At 39.5% G+C, this 22584-nt stretch overlaps 2 protein-coding genes across 7 annotated transcripts in view; one reads left to right on the forward strand and one right to left on the reverse strand.

Annotated features, from left to right (window-relative positions):
* Positions 1 to 22584, reverse strand: part of HERC3 (HECT and RLD domain containing E3 ubiquitin protein ligase 3) — a 128110-nt gene that overhangs the window by 15923 nt on the left and 89603 nt on the right. For 4 of the 6 annotated variants that reach the window (XM_035004522.1, XM_035004525.1, XM_035004524.1 and 1 more), the window contains 7 exons: positions 20900 to 20923; positions 20718 to 20807; positions 19361 to 19531; positions 17070 to 17213; positions 15982 to 16148; positions 13438 to 13504; positions 12866 to 12948 (listed from right to left, as the gene is read on the reverse strand). In XM_035004522.1, the coding sequence (XP_034860413.1) occupies positions 12866 to 12948; positions 13438 to 13504; positions 15982 to 16148; positions 17070 to 17213; positions 19361 to 19531; positions 20718 to 20807; positions 20900 to 20923 (746 nt within the window). Of the gene's footprint in view, positions 1 to 10188; positions 10413 to 12865; positions 12949 to 13437; positions 13505 to 15981; positions 16149 to 17069; positions 17214 to 19360; positions 19532 to 20717; positions 20808 to 20899; positions 20924 to 22584 lie in introns of all 6 variants that reach the window. The other 2 variants (XR_004679171.1, XM_035004526.1) reach the window with 2 other exon arrangements.
* NAP1L5 (nucleosome assembly protein 1 like 5) lies at positions 3949 to 5614 on the forward strand. The gene has a single exon (XM_035004528.1). The coding sequence runs from the start codon at positions 4069 to 4071 to the stop codon at positions 4645 to 4647; it is 579 nt and encodes a 192-aa protein (XP_034860419.1). The 5' UTR covers positions 3949 to 4068; the 3' UTR covers positions 4648 to 5614.

Below are 22584 nucleotides of genomic sequence, written 5' to 3' on the forward strand. Positions count from 1 at the left end.
CAGGATCATGACCTGAGCCGAAGGCAGTCGCTTAACCAACTGAGCCACCCAGGCACCCCCATAAGAGACTCTTAATCATAGGAAACTGAGAGTTGCTGGAGGGGAGGAAGGTGGGGGGATGGGGTAACTGGGTGATAGACATTAATGAGGGCACGTGATGTTGTGAACACTGGGTGTTATATGCAACTGATGAGTCACTGAACTCTACCTCTGAAACTAAAAATACATTGTTAACTGAATTTAAATTAAAAAAGAAAAGAAAGAAAATAAAACACAGGAACAAATCTTTATAGCCTTGGATTTGGCAAAGATCTCTTAAACATGACACCAAAACCCAATCCATAAAAGAAAAAGAAATTATCAAAATTTTAAATTTCTGTTTTTTGAAGAAAAAGACAAGCCAGGACCGGAAGAAAGTATTTCACAAGGACTTGTATCTAGAATATATAAAACCATTTAAAAATAAGAAAACAAAAAATTCAGAAAATGGGCAAAAGATATAAACTGACATTTCATCAAAGAAGATCTATGAATGACACATACATACATTGGAAGACACTCTACATCTTTAGTCATTAAGGATACCATACACAGCTATTAGATTGGGGGGAAAAGCCCGATGATACCAAACGCTGTTGAAGATGTAGAGTAACTATAACTCATACATTGCTGGTGTGAAAACAAAATGGTATAGTCACTCTGGAAAACTGTGGAACTTTCTTAAAAAGTTAAATATACATTTACCATATGACCAAACAGTTCTACTTCTAGGTATGTATCCAAGAGAAATAAAAACTTAGGTTCACTGCAGCATTTTTTGTAATCACAAAAAATTAGAAACAACCCAACAGGAATATTACTCAGTAATACAAAGGAACAAACTACTAATGTACACAACATCATGGATGAACCTCAAATGCATTATGCTGAGTGAAAAAGGCCAGACTCAAAAGTCCACACACATATTCTTCTGTTTATAGGACATTCTGGAAAAAAAACAATTTTAGAGATGGATCAGTGATCACCAGGGCTGACAGTAAGGGAAGGACTGTGAAGGGGTTTTTTGGGATGATGTTACTGTTCTATATCTCAATTGGTATAGTGTTTACATGACTGTATTTGCCAAAGCAAAGTAAATTTTATTACACATCAATTAATATACTTAAATTATATTTTTATTAAAAGTAAGATATATTTATTATATGTGAATTATATCTCAATAGAACAGACCTTTTTGAAAAAAGTAATCTAGCATAACACTAAATTTTAAGATTTTTTTTTTTAGAGATTTTATTTATTTATTTGTGAGAGAGAGAATGAGAGAGAGCACATGAGAGGGGGGAGGGTCAGAGGGAGAAGCAGACTCCCTGCTGAGCAGGGAGCCCGATGTGGGACTCGATCCAGGGACTCCGGGATCATGACCTGAGCCGAAGGCAGTCGCTTAACCAACTGAGCCACCCAGGTGCCCTAAGATTTTTTTTAAGACAGCAACATAAAAATCCTGAAAGATGAACATATCCTATTTGTTTCAAGCAAGTCAAACAGGTCAAATGGATTTTATTAAAATTTGGGCTGTCACAACTTCTACACTAAAGGGCATTAGAAGGCCCGGTTTCTGCCTCTGATTCTGCCAGTCAAGTAATACATATAGTAACAAAATATTTATTTCATTTTATTTTTCTGCTTCTAAGTTCCTTATCTTTAAAATGTACAAAAGCATTCCCAACCTCAAGGTACCTGTAACCATCAAGAGATGATAAGTGGAATATATGGGCTAGGAGTGCTAACAATACGGACTCCATCTTATTCATGTTTGCTCAGTGACCACTCTTGGGGCTACATGTTTCAGGCCCCTTGGAAATTAATATACATACCCTAGAATTCCCCACCAAGCTTGGCCCAGATGGGGGAGGCCTGCTTTGGCTTCCCATCAATCTCTTATGGCTAACATGGTCTTTCCCCTTCCTGATATACAGGTGGTATCACAAGATCGAATTAAAGGTTAGCTATCACTTAGGTGCATGCAAGCCCTTTGAGGTATATGCGAACCCTTCGATCTCACTACAATGCCCTTCTGTGTGTGTCCTCATTCTATAGAATCTGGGCACTAAGGTCTGGATTTTGCAGAGAGTAACTCTGCAACTACCATGGGTTGTTCTCTGCCTGCTCTCCCCTATCAGTAAATTATCCTGAATAAAACTCTGTGTCAACTGTTTGGAGTAGCCTGTTTCATCTGCTGATCTCAAAGTGCCTTCTCAGTTTGGGGGATACTCTACTGTCTCTCCACCTTCTAACAATGGGTGATATATAGAATATGTATAGTGTCCCAACTAAATATAGATGTGTTATCACATTAAATTCCATCAGAGCTAAAACTATTTCAGCTGATATTTCATCAGCCTTAACAATAAAGCCCAGTCACTATAAATGGTAACAGAAAAGGGAAAGTAAATTATCTGGAGCAGAATTAAGAAAGTAAAATAGACAACAAGAATCACAAATACATGAACAAAAAACCTAGAATGTTTGCTAATAGGACTATATTGGGCTTTCTGTAAATTGTTCCTTTCTTTGAGGAAGGGCGCAAAAATGTCCTTTTAAAAGGGACTATTATTGCAGGTTATCTTTGCATATTAATGAATGCAATTATTTTATTAAAAAAACACTAAAACACATCAAGTGCTTGCTATGTGTCAGCACTAAGTGCTTTACATAATATTAACTAATTTAATTCATAAAAACCATAAGATAACACCAAATGTACTTTGGGAAGTAATTTCCTAACATTCATATGCTTGATGGAAGAGCTTCAGCAAGTCCCAATATAGTGAAAGGAAAACATTTAAATCAATAATGCTGAATTTGAAAACATTCCTAAGAAATCCCTGGAAGGATCATTTGTCTTCTTCCATACGTAAAATACGTGCCCTCATCCTTATTTAAGAAGCTATCGTTGGGTCTTAAAAGCAAGGTAAGAGAGTAAAATGACTACTCACTTTGCTTTTAGAGGAGGAGCTTTCTCTCCTTTTTTTTAACGTTCTCAGATACAAATCACCAACAAGACCACAAAGCAGACGCTGAACTGTGGAGCGCCTTGGGGGACAGCGTCTGTGAGCACACGGGCGTGTCTGTGTGTCCCCAGTGAAGAGCGGTACTTAACACATGCTTTACCGTGGATAAGACGGTAAGACGCGGCAACCCTCGCCCCGGGCCCCAGGCGTTACAAGGCCTTGCTTTTCTTCGGCCTTTCTCCAGCTTTATTCCTGCCTGCAGGCCCAAGATTCCGAGGGAACTTCTACAACACACTCCAGAATACCAAAGGCCCTGAGATTCCCGATCCAAATGGCTCCAAAACTGCTCCCAAGGTCCTCCTTGCTAAAAGACCTTGCCACCAATACATACGCCGCGAGCCCGAGGAATGACCAAGTGGGGCTGTCGCGTGGGCATACGGCCCTCCCCGCACACATGCACCCAGGTCCCCAAAACGGTCCAAGAGAGTCAGCTCTCCCATGCCTTTGTCTTCTAGGAAAGGAACTAGCAGGAATCTTAGAGGTGATCAGAGCCGACCCCACAAGAGTAAAGCAGCGATACCGGGCCAACGCCAGCTGTGCGTCCTGCAGACAAAGACCAAGACAGATGCACTGACAGTTGTACAGAAGGGCCTGAGTGGGATAGAGGAGCAAACTGAAAAAGGCTGAGGCCATCCAAGCAGTTCCTAAAAAGGGGCCTTGGGCACCTGCTGCCATTCCCAGCCCAGCTTTACAGGGCGGCAGGTAAGTGGGCGGGTGGGGGGCAGGGTATCTAAGAGATGGCTTTTGACGTCAGCGGCAGCGCTGGGGAGATGGCAGGGTCGCAACAGGGGGAGGCTGGCGCAGCCTGGGGGGCAAGGCCGTCAGCTGATGGAAGACGGCCAGTCAAGGGCTGGCGATAAAAGGGCGGGGCCGCGGCCGACGTCACTGCCGCGGCCGACGTCACCGCCCCTTGCCGCATCCGCAAGATCTCCCCGGTGCAGCTCGGGTGCAGGTCTCTGCGGGCGCCACCCTAGACCTCTGCAGCTTCTTCTGTAACATGGCTGACTCGGAAAACCAGGGGCCTGCGGAGCCAAGCCAGGCGGCGGCGGCGGCGGCGGCAGAGGCGGCCGCGGCGGCGGAGGAGGTAATGGCGGAAGGCGGTGCGCAGGGGGGAGACTCTGACAGCGCGGCTGGTGACTCCGACAGCGCAGCTGGTCAGACGGCCGAGGAGCCCCAGACCCCTGCAGAGAACGCACCAAAGCCTAAAAATGACTTTATCGAGAGCCTGCCTAATTCGGTGAAATGCCGAGTCCTGGCCCTCAAAAAGCTGCAGAAGCGATGCGATAAGATTGAAGCCAAATTTGATAAGGAATTTCAGGCTCTGGAAAAAAAGTATAACGACATCTATAAGCCCCTACTTGCCAAGATCCAGGAGCTCACCGGTGAGATGGAGGGGTGTGCATGGACCTTAGAGGGGGAGGAGGAGGAGGACGACGAGGAAGAGTACGAGGATGAGGAAGAGGGGGAAGAGGAGGAGGAGGAGGAGGAGGAAGCTGCGGCAGAGGCTGCTGCGGAGGCGGCGGCCGCCAAAGATGAGGGTCCCCACTCTGCGGTGTCTGATGACGCCAAGAAATAAGCGGGGGCAGAGACTGAAGAGGAGAATGACGACGAAAACAAAATGCCTATTTTTTTTTTTTTTCAATATTGGTGGACTTAAAAATAAGGCTCAGGTTTGGGACCAAAATGCAATGTGAATCAATTCTGACATTCCTACCTAAAATTATATTAAATTGAAGCAATCAGATCCTGGCCAGTCCGTTTCAAATTTTTCATTTTGAACACAATAAATAAAAGGTGTTGAAGAAAACAAGTTCAATTTAAAATGATTTTTTTCATGATCTCTTCTGCACAGACTGCAGTTGAGGCTCATTAAGGGTGTCAAGTAGATGTGAAGTAAAGAATGTAACTTTGAAACCTATTCATTCCACTGTCATCACACTACACACGGAACACCCAGACCAAGACTGAACATGTTCTCAATGCTTAATTCTTCAGTTTCTTTAGTCCGGACATTTTCCAGTGCAGAAAAAGCAGAACCCAGAAGAATCTCATCTTTTAAGACTTTGCTTTTGTAACCCACACATCAGCTTTACACTTCAGAGAAGAGTGATGGAATCGTGGAAGCCTGTGACGGAGATCATGACAGTACTGTTTAATGAGGCCTGGAAAACTGCCACTTCAGATTCTAAAGAATGTTCTGAATGTTTGAATTTAGACAAGCAACATGGTTCTGAGAAGGAGGGTGTATAACCTGTATAATATTGTCAACATATGTGTTCGTTATTTACAGTCTCATGTTTATGTGTTTTCTTGGTAGTGTCTATTTACAAAGGTGTATAAAAAAACCCCAAATGTTTAAGTATTAAATCCCTTTACCTAGCATTCTAGAAATATCAATTTACTTGAAAAGATGTAGAATGTAGCAAATCCCGTAAAGCATGTGTATTCAGTGTTACGTAGTTTGATCCTTGTGAAGTCTTTTTTGTCATGTAGCTTTTAGAATGTAGCTGTGAAAATTATCAGAACTCTTCAATGAAGCTAATGTTTGGAAAAAATAAATACTTGAAGAACCAATCCAAGTGTGTGTTCCCACCCCCAGCTCAGAAGTAGAAGGGTTTCAGTTTGCTTGTATTAGCTGTGCCTTCATTATTTTGCTATGTAAATGTGACATATTAAATAAAAAATGGTGCATATTCAAATTTTACTGCTTGAGGACAGACTGTATATACAGTTAAGGATTTTCAGGAAGGACACATTAAATGTAAAAACTCTTAGCTTCTTTGTGGGTTTTGAATTTTGTGTGACTCAGTGATCTATAAAGAAACATAAGCATAAAGTTGTTTACCACTGTAGTGTTAATAAAACAGTATTTTCAAAAAACAAAAGGACTCAAGTACTCTGCCTGCCTGCAATCAAATCCCAGCTCTGCCTCCTATAAGCAATGAACCTTAGGCAATTCAGTTGATCTGTTTCAGTTTCTCCTTCTATAAAAGGGGATAGTAACAGCCCCTTCCTCACAATTATGGAGAATAAGTCAGTTAATACACAAAGTCTGTAGGATAGTGTCTGACACATACTCAGTGCTCAAGAAATTTCAGCTATTATTATTTCTTTATTTTTTTATTATTACATGAAAGGTGAAGACACTGATTGGAAATTCAATCCTCCTTCCCTCCCCAGGTACAAAAGGGGGAAAAAATAGACATCATTATATTCTTAGGTTTATCATTCCTCATCAGAGAAGATGTGGCCTTTAATTTAGAAACAGGAAATTCAATAACCTATCTCATTTTGGTTTCCTCAATATAAAATCAGGTTTTAATTTCCTCCCAGAAGAGATAAAAGACTTTTAATGTGATATTATGCATATGTAAAAAAGGCTAAACTTTACATCTGGGCATCCTGAATGAAGCAAAATAATTTAAAAATTAAAGACCCCCCCCCCTTAAAAATGAAAAACTCAGATGCATTTTCTTCCATTTCTCTAAAGCGTTAAAATTACACAAGTGAAATTATGCTGCTTTACCTTAAGGATTGGAAGGCAGCTCTGACCTGTTGCTACTGGCAATAGTAGAGTTAAACCTTAATATAATAATAATCATCCTTACGGCCAGGCAACCGAAAGAGAAAATCAAAATAACATATTATCTAAGAAGTCAATGATTAATCATAGGATTATCCTAATAGAAGCAAAAACTAATAAAATTTAGTATTTATTTCTTATCTCTAGGAGACTCCTTTAATATTCTAGGTCCATCTAGTAAAAAGGCAAAAATGAATGAAATAAGGAGTGCAATTATTGGGGAAAAATTTTTTTGCAGGTATATAATTATATATAGAAAACCCAAGAGAATCAACTGAAAATTATTAATATTGCATAAATTCAAGCAATTGACCAGTTGCCAGATAAATATACAAAAACCATTAGCTATTTCTAGGTACCAATAATGATCAAAACACATGGAAAGACTTTCATAATAGAAATAAGAAAAATATTTATAAAAACCTCTAATAAAAAATATGTGTAACCTATGTGAAAAGGAAAAACAAAATCAGAAAGAAATGTAAAACAGGTCTTTGGATGGGAAGACTGAATACCACAAAAGTGTCAATTCTTCCCAAATTAACTTTTAATTTATCACACTTCAAATCAAAACCCAAACTGCATATAATTAATCTAATGTTCACCTGTAAGAATAGCTAAGGAAACTAGCAATATGGGAACAATCAGATTTTTACCTTAGACTACAGACATCCCAACCCTGCCCGAAATTTTTTTAAGTGAAGAGAATACATTATGTATTTATCAATTACTGGATAGGAGAAGGCTGAGACTGGTGATATGAGACCAAAAGAAATAATCAACAGACATGACAACACAGAAATTAATACATTATAGAGATTTAAACACAAGCACTCCACATTTTCAAAAAGCAAACAACTGGGAATACAATTTACAATAAATATGAATGGCAAAGGGTTTAAAAGTCTTAATAAAGAGTTCCCACAAATCATATGAAAGTCATTTAGTCCCAGTACAGAAATACCTAAAGGACATCAGCAGACTACTTGAAAAAGAAGAAATAGTACAGCCCTGTCTGGGGCAGAAAGACACATCCTGAGAGGGCAGCACTAAGTTGACCAGGGTTCCGGTGAGGTCTGGAATACACGCATTCCCAGCTGAGTGCTCTGACCAGCGGTCTTCCTTCCACTTAGGGCAAGACTTGAGCGGTAGGGTTTTCTAGCTACCAGTCACACCACTGTTGGCCACATTTCCCAGGACACAGGGACGCTTACGATGCCCTTCACAATGTCAGGCAGTTTCCACCGTTTCCTAACCGGGTTGATCTTTACCCTCTGTTTCCTGCACTACTTATTTCATTAGGAAATTCCTCAGGCAGCCATACAACTTGCATGTTAACATCTAGCAGGATACCCTGCCTTCAAGGTGGGTCAAACACTATCACTCAGTGTTAATCCATTATATGCTCAAATTTGTCAGCAATGCACACAATAACTGGCAGGAAGAAAAGCAGCACACATTACACATTCAGTTCAGTCTCTCAGAGCATTACGCAGGGAAAGTGTCGCATCCTGACGCTCACTGCCAAAGCATGACACAGCAGTTCTCCCTGCCTGAGAGTTCACACTCAAGGCAGACAGAGAGACACATATGCACGTGCATACACATATACACACTTTTTATTGAGAAGAAATTCACATAACATAAAATGAACCATTTAAATGAACAATTCAGTGGCATTTAGTACATTCACAATACTGTCCATTTCTACTAATTCACAGGAAAATGCATCAAAGCTGTGCAGAATATGAAAAGTAGCCTAGGTGTGTAAGATATGCAAAATTTTACAAATGCAATAGAATTTATTACTTTTTTTTAAAGAGAATACTCAGCGTTTATAAGGATTAGGTAAAACAAGTACTCTCATACACTGATGATAATATGCAAATTGATATATAATTCATTAGTGAATCAATTTAGCAAAAACATCTATAACCAATTCAAAATGATATACACTAATGCAATTTCACCCTTGGGATCTTATTAAAAAGCAATTTTAAAGGCAAACAAAGCTTTAGACATAAAAGATGCTTGATAGGTCTTCTTAAAAATGAAGGAAGAAGGGAGAAAAATAAAAAAGAACTTAGAAGCCAAATACCCCAAAGCGAGAAAGCAGAACATACACATTCACATGGCAGACCGTGTAGTCATTATTAAGGGTGTCCGTGAGGGCTTTGTAATAACATGGTAAATATAAGCACTGTCTTAAGCCAAGTTTAAAAATTCAGACATATAATTTTATACATATATAGTGTACTTTTAACTATGCCAACTTTGTTTTTTAAAAACTCCACAGTGTGCCTGAAAGGAAAACGGCAAACTTCTAATTCATGTCTCTTCCTGGGTTGGGGAGGGGGGTTGTGGACAGAAACTCAAGTCCTGGTCTTGGCCTTGAAGGGGCAGTGTGTGGATGTTCACAGAGCACAAGCTCTCATCTCACTCACAATGCCTGGCTTTGAATCCTAGATTTCTAGCTGTGTCACCCTGAACAAGTAACTTATGCCTCTCTGTGCCCCAGTTTCTGCATCCGTAAAGCGGGGAGGATTACATGTGAAATACTTAGACAAATGTAAGCACTCAAGAAATGTTACTGGCATTTTAATTATCTGCTATTTCTAGAACGGCCCAATGCAAATACAAGGTAGATCTTAAAGATTACACCTGTATTATCTCAAGAGATCAACTCAAGTCTGTTAGCAGTCCTAACTTCAGGAGATCTTAAGGAACTGGAAATGTCTGTCACGTAGGATTTTTTCCTCAGGTTCTCACTGTCGGAATCTGGGTGCCCTTTGGAGCACTTACTTTAAACCTCGCATTCCTCACTGGGTGGTCTTTTTACTATTTTCCCCATCCCTTTCTTAATTTAAAAATTAAAGACACTGATCGGAAATTCAGTGTGGCAGAAATGGGAAAAGACATCAATTGTATTTAATTTGACTATATTAAATTGAGGTCAATTTGGGGGAATCTAGAATGACATGTGGATTTTTCATTTATGGTAATAACACCATGTTACAGAGTATGAGAAATCCTTAACCATGAGTAGTCATTATCCAGATGTGATCACCAGCTGTGGCAAGATTTGGCTATGATGCAGCCACCAGCAATCACCCACGGATGTTCTTTTACTTGGATGCTTAGAACTCATTTGACTATCCGCAGCTCTTATCCAAGGATAAAATACAATCTTAAGACCAAATGAAATAATAATAAATTACGGATAAAGAATTGGTATCTTTCTGGCATTTTCCTCCAGGGCAGCGATGACAGCAAATACCTTACTGCTAACTCAACAAATACCTTACTGTTAAGACACTGCTTATTGTTAAGCAGTATCTGTGTATTCAACTGCCTACAAGTTAAAATCCAGCAGGCATTATTCTTATCATTCTTTCGTCCAGTTTTCTTAGACCCATCTAAGAAATACCCAAAAAGGACCCCAACCCCCAGTGATGAGATTATGACATATACTAGACAAAAGGAAAAAAGAGCTGCAATGATTAATCTTTCACAGTTGTATGCAACATTTCTTACCAGGATCTCAGTATGCTTTGTTGAGAAGATTTCTGCTTTCGCAGCACAGAATAAAAAGAAGAGATATCCACTCATGTCTTTCTAGCTGTCCTTCACCGTGACAGTGATACTAAGCAATGTGGCAGGAACCACACTCGGTTCTCAGAAGTCTCTCCAACAGGCAACTGTGTGACAGAAAGAAGGTCTGCCTCCTGGCCCAAGTACAAAGGCACGTACGACAGCGCCTAAAACAGCATGGATGAGTTCACTGTGTGCTCAAGGAGTGCTAGTGACCCAGAAAAAGTCAAAACATAAACTTCACCAGAGATAGCAGCTGTTCCACACAATCATCCCAAACACAGTGTGTTGGCAATCAAAACAGGAGTCCACCACCCTCTGCCTGGCAGCTTTTAAAACTACAGCACTCTCTATTGTACAAAGACCTGAAGACTTTTGAAGCTACTTTTTAGAAGTCATGGTAACAGAATAATGGGACTTCATAATACAAGTAAAAGAATGACGCGGGCTCCCTTCTCTTTACTCTCTTGAATTTACGTATTGCCCTTCTTTTAAGGAAACTGTGTGTCATCAAAACATCCTTATTGAAAATGTGTTGTAGGAGCAGCCCTGAAGCCAATTAGCGGCAAACAACTGCAAAGTAAGAGAAAAGGAGCCCACATATTTTTTAAAGGTTTATTTATTTATTGGAGAGAGACAGAAAGCACACACAGGAGAGCAGGGGAGAGGGGGGATAGGGAGAAAGAAACTTGAGCAGACTCCATGCTGAGCGCAGAGCCTGATACAGGGCTCGATCTCACAACTCTGAGATCACAACCCAAGCTGAAACCAAGAGTCAGACACTCAACTGACCGTGCCACCCAAGGTCCCCCCCGCGACCGGAACATGCCTTTTAAACATAAGCACGCTCTTCCACACTGATTCTGAGCACCACTCCTGGGGTTAAGCATTGTCCATGAGTGTGTATGTGTCAGCAGCAGATTTATAAACAGTGGAGAAGGAAAAAAAGAGGAAAAAACAACATTTGCCAGGAACCTACTTCTAGCATGTAACTCCTTAGCTCACAAACCAACAGTGGCTTCTTACTACCTGCTGAATGAAGTCTAAAATTCTCTAATTTCCAAAGACTTCTACAATCTAACCCCCAAGGCTAAACTATTGTGGGTCCTCCAAATGAAGCTTCTCCCAGCAAGGCCCCCTCAACCAGTACCCAAACCCCACACACACTCACTCACTGTTCTCTCCCTGAAATAACAGCTAAGATTTAGCCATCACTCTATGGAGCACCTTTCACTTTTACTGTGGTCTTTGTCTCTATACTTTCTGTTATCCAATAGTTAGTAGGTTTCGCAACCTAGCTCTAGGCCATATCTGACCTCCCGGGTGTATGTGTCCAAGTTGCTAACTCTGAACTCTTCAGATTCAACCCTCCAATTTAGCCTACTTCACTTTTGAAATACGGCTGCACATGAGAAGAGCTTACACCCTAAAGAGACTGTGTTATATTTCAGTATTCCTGAACACTTTACCTCTCAACTATTCAGTCAATTCAATTGATGATTCAAAGAAATATCTATTGAATAAGGAGAGACAGTGAGCGTGATAGGGAAGGAGAAGCAGAAACAGGAAGAGAGAAAAACTCAGACCCAGAGAGAGAGAGAAAAAAAAAAAGCAGAGACAAAAAGTACTCTAAGAGTAATACTTTTATAAAGTAAGAAAGAGTTGTAAGTCCCAACAACTGCCTCAAGTGCAGACTACATCACAAGTGGCCTACGCCTGCCCTGGATCACCGTCCAACCCAGTGTACCAAACACACAGAGCTCTACGATGACTCACCATAGTATAAAGACATTCTGAATGTTCCCTTCCTCGGGCCACAGGCCTAGCCCGTTGTTAGCTTCTACAAAATGATGCACACGTTATCTTGTCTGAAACTTGATGCAAAAGCTCAGACATTCTTTGAGAACTAAAGGCAGATACGTACAATATATACATGATAAAACAATCATCAAAACTACAAGAGAAATCTTCTAGGCCAAAAAATCCACTCTATGATCTGCCATAAATTTCCCAATTCTAAAAACATTATCAGACTGTAGGGAATATATAAGCCTGTTCTTATTTGAAAAAAATAAATAGATCATTTGCTGCGAACAAAGTACCAATGTTTTGCAGATAAAGACAGTATATTTAGCTCCAAGGGATTCTTTTTTTTGCTCCAAGAGATTCTTATTGAGTCTTGATTGAAACACTACTTGACACAACACTAGCCTCTATATTAGGTTCCTAGAATTAAGGTAATTTCATCATCTGAAGCCATTTTTGTTGGGCACTTACTTTCCCCAAAGCTGAGGCTCCCTGGATAGTCTGGAAGGTTTACATAACAAAAGAAGGTTACTGAATGTTACATTAGACCTCACAGTCTTCTAGTTGTCTTTAAAAATGTGCAAGGATGCAAGGAGAGGTCTGTGTTTTTCTAGATCTGCAACAGTTATCCCCTGAACCTAGGCCTGGTGCTTCCTCTAATATTAAAAATTAATTACAATCTGCAAATTCTTGCTCTCTCACCCTTGCCTCCTCTGCAGAAGGGATTAAGATTTAACTTCAATCTTGGTCTTAAAAGTAAAAGGGCAGAGAAATAAAGTAGCAACATCCACAAGGGTCCAAGGTCAGGACTAACCTGTTATCCTTGCGCACAGTTACTTTGTCCCCCCCAGGTATCAGCTTCTTCTGTTCAATCACACCATAGCTCTCTCGACATATCTATATTTAAGGAGGAAAAAAAAGAGATGCTTCAATTCTGTTTACCACTTATCTTTCTAGAATCCACATGACTGAGAGAAGCTTTAGGAACAAATGTAGCTTAATCACTACTTACACAGAAAACTCTTGGGAAAAGAGAACCTGATGCAGAAAACATCAGTATCTTAAAAGATATCCTGTGTTTTAAGACATGCAATTGCCAATATATATGCAGTCAAAGAGAAAACGGTATGAACTCTAGAAATCTATGTATCAAGAATAAAGAGGACTAATGTTTCAGTAATTTTAAGTTCACAGATGAATCATTCATTTATTCAACATCTTTACTTAACTCCTTTAAGAATCAAGACACTATAACTAAAATAAAATTTGTTCAGAGAAGACCCTGAATTTATTCTTCGATTCGGAGAACAACTATACGTTCATTATGACTTGTGAACATGATGAAAGGGAATGTCACAATCAGACGTAAACTATGGAAATCCTTACCGTGAAATTGAGGCAGAAAGTATCCTCAATATCTTCCCCAGGGTAATCTAAAAGTTCTTGAAGACTCCTAATGACAGAATAGAGAAAGGAAAAGAGGCAAATTAGACACTGTAATAGTGTTTCCACCTCAGTCATACAACCAGAATCCTTGCAAGGAAAAACTAAAAGATTCTAGGATAAATGTAAATCCAGACTGACAGAAAATTGTGTTTATACCTTAAAAAGAAATATGGCAGGGACACCTGGGTGGCTTAGTCGGTTAAGCATCCAACACTTGGTTTCGGCTCAAGTCGTGATCTCAGGGTCGTGAGATCAAGCCCACACCAGGCTCCACGCTCAGCGCAGAGTCTGCTTGTCCCTCTCCCTCTGCTCCCCTCCCCTGCTCTCTCCACCCCCACTCTAAAATAAATACAAAAAATCTTAAAAAAAAAAAAAAAAAAAAGAATGGCAGTAGACCTGTAAGACATTCATTAATTATTCTCTTTTCCCACTGAGAAATCTTACTAGATTTATGAAGAAAATCAGATAGATTTATGTCTGACACATCTGTGTTCCTTTAACTGTGGTTAAAGGACTGTGGAAGTCAAATACGAGGACATGGTACTATAGTGGCCCTATAGAATGTCTTCATCCACATGTATTAGAATAATCCTTCCATCATAAGAAAGCCACAAAGTCACCTCATCCACCTAGGAATCTTAATTGGCTTCTCGTTAATCCAAGGGGCTCTGTAAAGTGACTCTATTACCTGCCATACTAAAGAACACAAACATGTACTCTTAAAACAAGAATATGTTTATACCAACAATGGTCATATCCTAGCTTTCAAGAGAATATATTCTTGTAACCAGACTTCATTCACACTTTTTAAGTGAGCTCTGAGTCCAGTTCCATCAAGGGTTGCCCAGGAAGAAAATTCTTAGCATGGAATTTAAATCCACTACCAGTTAACCACCCAAAATCATTACTTCAACTATATCCTCAGCCAGCTGGCTGGCAAAGTAAATCGCACACACTTCAACCACTCTCTAGCCTTCTTCAGTTAACCCAAAATTAACCCTGCCAGGGTCTCCTCCACTCTTTTTCAATATGCGTTCTAAATGTTCTCTTCCTCTCTCTGTGTCCCCACCCCTCCCATCCTTTATGGTTTCTCAGTGTTGGTGTCCTACACAGGTGGTGTGGCAGTCTCACTTCCAGAGGGGACATTAGAAATGACCATTTCCCTATCTCCATCTTAAAATTGGTACTCTTTCTCCATAAAAAGGGCTGTTCCTTCCGTTGAAGCCAAAAGGATTATACTGTCTACAGAAATCCAAGGATATGGTGTTTTTTATATATCTGATCTTATGCTACCTAAATTAAGGCAGAAAAAGTCAGAATCAAAGGGGTTCTAAGAGCCAGAAAGAGAATAACATAAAAATATGGCTCCACTACTCTGGAAAACAGTGTGGCAATTCCTCAAAAGACTAAACACAGAGCCACCAGATGGCCCCAGCAATCCCACTCCTAGGTATACACTCAAGAGGAATGAAAACTTACATCCACACAAAAACTTGTATAAGAATGTCCATGGTAGCATTATCCATGCCAACTTAAAAGTGGGAACAACACCAATTCCCATCAACTATCAACTAACGAATGGATGAACAAAATGTCATACATATCCATTCAATGGATTATTATTTGGCAAGAAAAAGAAATTCAATACTGACACGTTTCAACATGGCTGAACCCTGAAAACACGCTGCGTCAAAGAAGCCAGACACAAAGGACCACATGTTGCATGATTCCATTTATATGAGGCAAGTCTACACAGACAGAAAGCAGATTAGCTGGTGTCTAGGGCTTTGGGGAGAGGAAACTGGGGATGACAACTAAGGAGGACCAGGTTTCTTTTTCGGGCAATAAAAATCTTCTAAAATTGTGGTGATAGCTACACAACTCTGAATATACTAGAAGTCACTGAATTGTATACTTCAAGTAGGTGGACTGTATGGTATGTGAATTATAGCTCAATCAAAGTTTTTTTAAATACTCCCTTTTCAGTACTTTCTCTCTATTTCTGGACCATGACAAGTCTCCACCCTTTATTTTTGTTCAGGATAAGGAAGGGTGAGATTATTTTGTAGCCCTGGACAACCATGACCTCCCTTTTCCTTGGCCCCCTCTGCCATAGGCCATGCCTCAAGCAAGTAGCAGTGCATCTGCATCTTAAGAGTCTAGCCATATGGGGGTGCCTGGGTGGCCCAGTCATTAAGCGTCTGCCTTCGGCTCTGGTCATGGTCCCAGGGTCCTGGGATCGAGCCCCGCATCGGGCTCCCTGCTCGAGAGGAAGCCTGCTTCTCCCTCTCCCACTCCCCCTGCTTGTGTTCCCTCTCTCGCTGTCTCTCTCTGTCAAATAAATAAATAAAATCTTAAAAAAATAAATAAATAAAGAGTCTGGCCATATGCTTTGATAAACTCAAGCTTGTCCATGTGGTATTTTCCACCTTTAATCCCTGTGCCACAGGCAGCCAGAGCAGTCCCCATCTTTTAGCTTTGTACCTTCCTTCAGTGGGTGAGAGCTCCTTCAGGTCTTCCAAGCCAGGCTTCACGTTCAGTAACTTCTTGTAGAGAGCCAATGGGAAGTGGAGGTCGACCACAGTGGAGTTGTAGATGGCTAGTCCACAGGTTATGCCAATCAAGTGAAACCAGTTGTGCTCTACAAAACACTTTTCAGTATGTATGCAAACGTGTTAAAAAAAAAAAAAAAAAAAAGGAATGCACTGCTTGCAGCCCTCAAAACACTGCCATTTACCTCAGAATATTTTCAGTATAGAAGAATAAAGACCTCATTAATACTCAGTTCCCTTCTGAAGCAGAGAGACACCCTGCAACACCACCAAAAACTGCAACCTAGACAAAGCTAAGCATTTACAGCTCATCTAGCAACACAGAGAAGAGCATATCATCTTCTAGAGCAACGCTGCCCAACAGGACTTTCTGCTCTGATGAGAACAGTCTATTCTATGCTGTGCCATCACCCAGCCACTAGCTACACCTACTGAGCACCTGAAATGTGGCTAGCACAACTTTGGAAAGAAATCTTAAACATTATTTAATTTTAACTAACTAAAATTTAGATTTAAATACCTACATGTGGCTAATGGCTACATTTTTGAAACAGTGCAGATCTAGGGAGAAAACAACAGAAAAAAGAACTAAATTATAGTCTGGTTAAAATTAGATGCCATTTAAAGCTTAGCTCTCCTACTGAATTTTCAAAAATAACATGTGTGCCTGTTTTTGTGTAAGTATTCACACACATACCACATTATTAAAGTAAGACGTACTTGTCTATCACTTTCCACATGTCATAAAACTCATTTCTTTATCACACTGTGTTCTTTTTACCCTTCAAAGAATAACAAAACCTGGCTCTTACCTACCAGGAAGGGAAATGGGGCTGATTGGTGACAAAATACATGAGATCTTGGCAACAAGTGAAAATGAAGACTAGATACATTATTTAGATTGTTTAAATTATCTTTGTTATGCTCCCCTTTGTAAAGTCAGAAGTCAGGGGATTGGTCTGACCACAAAAAGAAAATCTAATGCAATCCATCTGTTTAACTGCAATATCACTAACTTACCGTATCTGAAAACCACAAGAGATTTGAATCCTGATAGTAGGTAAACATTCCGTAGATAGGATTCAAAAGTTCTTTTAACAGTAAAAGAAAGAACTCCTTTGTGACACCACCAGCATCCACTGCTTCTTCACCATCAAAGATTACCTTAAAATAATGAAAGTAAAATTAATACTTCAGGGAAATCTTTGATGTTTTATCTTTTTTTAGCAAACTCTTTCCCAAGTCAGGACAAAGCAAGAAATATATAACAGAGAATACACTGATGCAATGAAAACTGCAAGGTGTATGTGCTGATTATTAACAAGGCAGTTACAAACACACAAAATTTCTACTAGGTACTCCAAGGAATACAAAGGAAGTCAGAAGTTTACCATATGTCCATGGAAAGTTTACCATCTATTTGGGGCAGTAAGGCAAACATAAAATAATCAATTGGAGAATATATTTTCTATCTATCTCTCTATTTATTTATTTATTTTTAAAGATTTTACTTATTTAAGAGAAAGAGAGGGCATGAGCCAGGGGGAGGGGGGGGAGAGGGAAAAGCAGACTCCCCACTGGGCAAGGAGCCCAATGTGGGGCTCAATCCCAGGACTGAGATCGTGACCTGAGCCGAAGACCGACACTTAACTGACTGAGCCACCCAGGCGCCCCTATATTTTATTTTCCAAGAATCAAATATATTGAGAGGTAAATGTTCTGGCACATAGAAAAAAGCAATGATTAAACTGAGTAAAGGAACACTTTCCAGAAGAAATCTCTCCCAGTGGGGCTCTTGAAGGAACTGATGCATATGGACGGAAGGAGGGCATTCGAAGGAGGCACAGACTTGGGTTCTGTGAGGGGCTATAACCACATCTATGCAGGGCATCCCGGACCCATAAGGATCATCACAGTAACAGCTACAGCAGACCAACAAAGGAGATTTATTGAGAGTTTGTTACATGCCAGCATTTAAACCCTATTAACCTAATGAGAGCAGCCTCATGTGTAGGGATTGCTATTATCATCCCCATTTTACAGGCGAGGGCTCAGACACAGAGCTAAAAATAGCATTTGAAAAAGTATATCCTTCAACACTATTCTGCAGATGTGTGGAGAAAAAGCAAAAGAGGCAGAGGAACTTTGATTAGATCTTGAAGATGTAAAAAATATGTATAAGACTCAAACAGATGAACTTTTAAGACAAAGGCTCAGTTAACTCTTGATTACATTCCTATCAAGCTGAATGTAAACATTTAATATCTAAATGTAAACTTCCAATAAGTTCTTTTATAGAATTACAAGGGAAAAAAAGAAAAAGAAAAAGTGTATCCTTGTGGCTGGGTTCCAGGCTGCTGAGAGCAGGACAGGAGCAAAGGTGGGGACAGACACTAGGACCTCGATTGTACAGATGCCAGCAGAAGACTTAACTCAGATGTGCTATGAAGCAACAAGGATCTCATCTGAATTACTGACTGAAAACAGAGGGCAAAGGGAGGCCCCCTCTCTTTCTGATATCAAAAATCTAACCCAGAAGTTGCAGGGAGAACTCCCAGGCAGACAGAGGAGATTGATGCCACTCATGGGATGTTCTGGAAAGGGTGACAATAGCATGAAGACAATCAGTTCCTTGCCTACACTACCTTTTGAAAATCAGAGTTTACAACAGGAATGGCAACAGAGATCTGGAAATCATCTGAAGGGAAAGATAAAGGGCTTAAAAAACAACTTCAGATAATTCATTAAACATTAATCGAACCACCTACTAGGTACCAAGCATTGTGTTAAGCCCTGGGAATACAGTAAGTAGTAACACAAACATGCAAGGTCTATGAGGAGAGAAAAAATTTTAATTCAGTAATTTCAGGGTACTGAGAGTGCCTATCATGATAGGTCAACAGCTTCCCAATTTCACTACCTTTCCATTCTAGGTTTTTCCTTCTTTCTCTTCAATATCTGACAACCAAAGTCTTCCTAGATGCTGACTGGATAGTTTCGCCTAGTTGAAGCTTTAGTTCTGCTCTTGCTGGCTTGTTTCTGGTAGAGCTGAAGCAGGTACACCCAAGACAGCAGACAAAGAAAGCCCTATAATCCCTCAAGTAATCCACTGGCATTCTTATCTGATGGTATGTTGAGATGTTCTGTTCGATGATCTGACAGAAGGAGGTGATTAAATTCTTGTCAAATGAATGAAAGAAATCATGAATGGCTGTACTCCACAGTTTTCATAATAAGACCTCTGCTGTTTCATCAACACTGTTTAAAGAAAATCCTGGAAGATATTTAGAGGAATAAAATGAAGGGCTCACTTTGAGAGGCTTTTTCAAATCAATATCAGAATGAATGCTCAGCTCTCTTAGGGCATCTCCAACGAGATTGTTCCTGCGAACGTGAAGGACCAGGAAGGGGCTTCTGGCCAGCAGAGGCTCCAAGGTGAGAAGCATGAAGACATTCTGCAGGTTAGCTCCATTGACCGCCACCTGGAACAGCACAGCCAAGAACACGATTACTCAGAGTGCACCTGGGAGCGGGGCTGGGGCAGCAATCACCTGTGCCTTTGGATCTGGGGTGGGTGGGGAGCAGGCTGAATGCTTCTCCATTCTGTTCTTTCTGATTTTCCCTTTAACTTTTCCAGATTTTCTAAGTTACTCATGTTTATAAAACACACAAATCTTCCTAATCTGAACCAAAAGAAATTAAATGAAAGTTTATGAACCATAGGACCCATAACCAGTCCCATGAAAATGACTGAGACCAGCTAATTAAGACTGAAGTAATCATCAGAGTAGGAGAAACATGATGGAGAGTTAAACAGCTTTCATTCTTTGAAAACTGTCCACTTTCTCTGGAATGCCTTTAAATTGACAATATCATGGATAGGTCACTGTGAAAACAGACATGTATGTACAGATATACACAGAGAGTGAGAGACAGAGAGAGAGAGGGATAAACGAAGAGATATACCTACCAACAATAGGAACTGGTAGATTTGGATTATTAATTCACAAATGTCTTTGTAAGCTTATCAAAACCGATTACATTTTATAATAAAAGTGTATATTTAAAATAAGTTAAACAAATCTCTGTAACTTCAGTTTTTAATCAATAAAGAATTACCAAGCTCCATTTAATTATTGCCCTATCTCCACCAGGGCAGCAAATGATGGCCTGCAGACCAAATCCAGCCTGTTGCCTGTTTTTGTACAGCTCTTGAAATAATAATTTTTTTTTTCATTTTTAAATGATTGGGGAAAAAAGTGAAAAAAAAAGAATATTTCACATGTAAAAATTATATAAAATTTAAATTTCAGTGTACAGAAAATTGTATTGGAAAAATGCCATGCTCATTCATCTACTTATTCTCTATCACTGCTTTCCATATTACAACATGAAATAGTTGAACAGTTGAGATAGACTGCATGGCCCCCAAAGACTAAAATATTTACTATATGGCCTTTTATGAAAATGCTTGCCAACCCCAGATCCAGGTAAACATGCATTCATGTATGTGTTATATTCAACATAAAATTGCTGAAAAAACTTAAAATAGTTCTAAAAAGTTATAATGGCCCTGTTAGACTCTCTCCTGTTAGTAAAAGTTACAACGGAATGCTTAGGATGAACAGAACACAGTAAGAAGAGGAAATGATTTTTAAAATATGATACCTGCATCTGTAGTTCAGCATCGGTCTGTAACATTTTGGTCTTGGCTTGGGCATCAAAGATGAAAGGGTAGGAACAAAGTGTGACAGTATCCTAGAATAAAACATATTATTGGCGATATTATAGTGGTCCACAGAGAAAACTGCTAGAAAAATATATAAGTAAAGGAAAAATGGATCGTTTACCTGTATTATAGATGGTCTAGCCTTCTGTGTAAAGAAAAATAAAAAGTCTCTTACTTGGATTGCAAAACCTGAACTTTCTACCCCCTGCGAGTATAAAATATAAGTAACAAAACATATAACCGATCTGACTATTTGCCCATGCAGAGAGCGAACACCATTTGAACGGCTGATTGGTTTTTGATGGAACAGACCAGATGTTTTGATGGGTACAGACTGAGAAAAAAATATAAAAACAAGGATAAAAAATTTTAAAGGACCTTTAAAGACCATTTCACTGACTCCATAATTTACAGCATTAATAGAATGCTCTTTTTTAAGAAATCTAATTCCAAAACAGGAGCTTTACAACCTTGACTTCAGATATTAATTTTGTTGGGTAAAATAGATAATGCAGACTGCATTTTATTTGTCGTCATGTTACATCTCCTTCTTACACACACACACGCGCACGCAGCTGTTATGATTAGGAGAAAACAAATATTTAGAAAGCTGTCCTTAGACTAGTGCTTGGCCTATAGAAGCACTTAGACTAGTGCTTGGCCTATAGAAGATATTCCATCAGTATGTGAATAAATCTAAATAAAATTTTGAGGATGGGAATAACAATAAATAACAACAATCACAAATGAAACATAGCTACAACAAAAACATCAACAATATACATTTGTTGATCTGCAGCAGTATTTCTCAAACAGAAAACTGCAGACTTACTTTCAGAGATCTGAGAGTGCTCTAGGAATTTTTAAAAATTCTGTGAGTTCTTTAAAAGGATATCCTAAACAAAACTAATGAAAATGCATTCTGAACAACCTCCTTGTGATGATTTTCATTTATTTTAATGATTGCACTGGTGTCACGTTATATATACTTAATTGTCCAAGGGTAATGAAAAAGAAGAAAAGCAGTCTTCCTCTGTCAGGGATGCATTTGCACCCAGGAAAAGGCCAGACCAGTCTCGGCCCACTGCATGAAGGAAGGTTGCATAGCTTCTGAAAAGAGAATAGAGCTGAGTCATCCCAGGGCCGATAGGCTGGGGTAACTCAGGCACCCAAGGCCTGACAGCAGGCAGTTCCTCTCCCCAGTGCAATGGGTTTCAATAAGATGTTTTTGCTGTCAAATTTAATCAAAAGGCTAATCTGCATTTTATTGATTTTAGACTCTTGTCTGCATTTAATTTGTAGATTTGGTTTGGTTCTATAATCGTTTAAAGGCTACTGAGTAAGAAGTGTAGAACTACCTCCTTTTGTGTTTGTGTATATTTCGATAAATCATTTAATAGCAATTTTCACTAAAATCCATCCTGTTAATCCTTTGGAACTAAGTTCCTTTAGAGATCTTGGAACATTTCCCTAGATTCAGAAACCCTAACTGGAGAGATGATTCTAGTCCAGTGAGACAAGGTATGGAATCATGCATATATATAATCCAGGCTAATTTGGCTCATTCTCATACCTACTATATCTAATTATTTGGAATTTAGGAACTGAAATCACTAAAAAAAAAAAAAAGCCCACATACCATAAAACAGCACTTCACAAAGTGATCTAGTCTAGGTACCCAGGGAGGAGCATCCTAGGGAAGCGGGTTTACAAGAGTGGCAATATTCAGAACTAAGCATTATTTGCTTATTCTCAAGGGACAAAAAAAAATCGTTAATGTGTGTTGGTCTATAAAGCAAGATAAAA

Source organism: Mirounga leonina, unplaced genomic scaffold, assembly GCF_011800145.1.
Source record: "Mirounga leonina isolate KUSES-001 unplaced genomic scaffold, KU_Mleo_1.0 Mir_129, whole genome shotgun sequence".
Lineage (NCBI taxonomy): Eukaryota > Metazoa > Chordata > Mammalia > Carnivora > Phocidae > Mirounga > Mirounga leonina.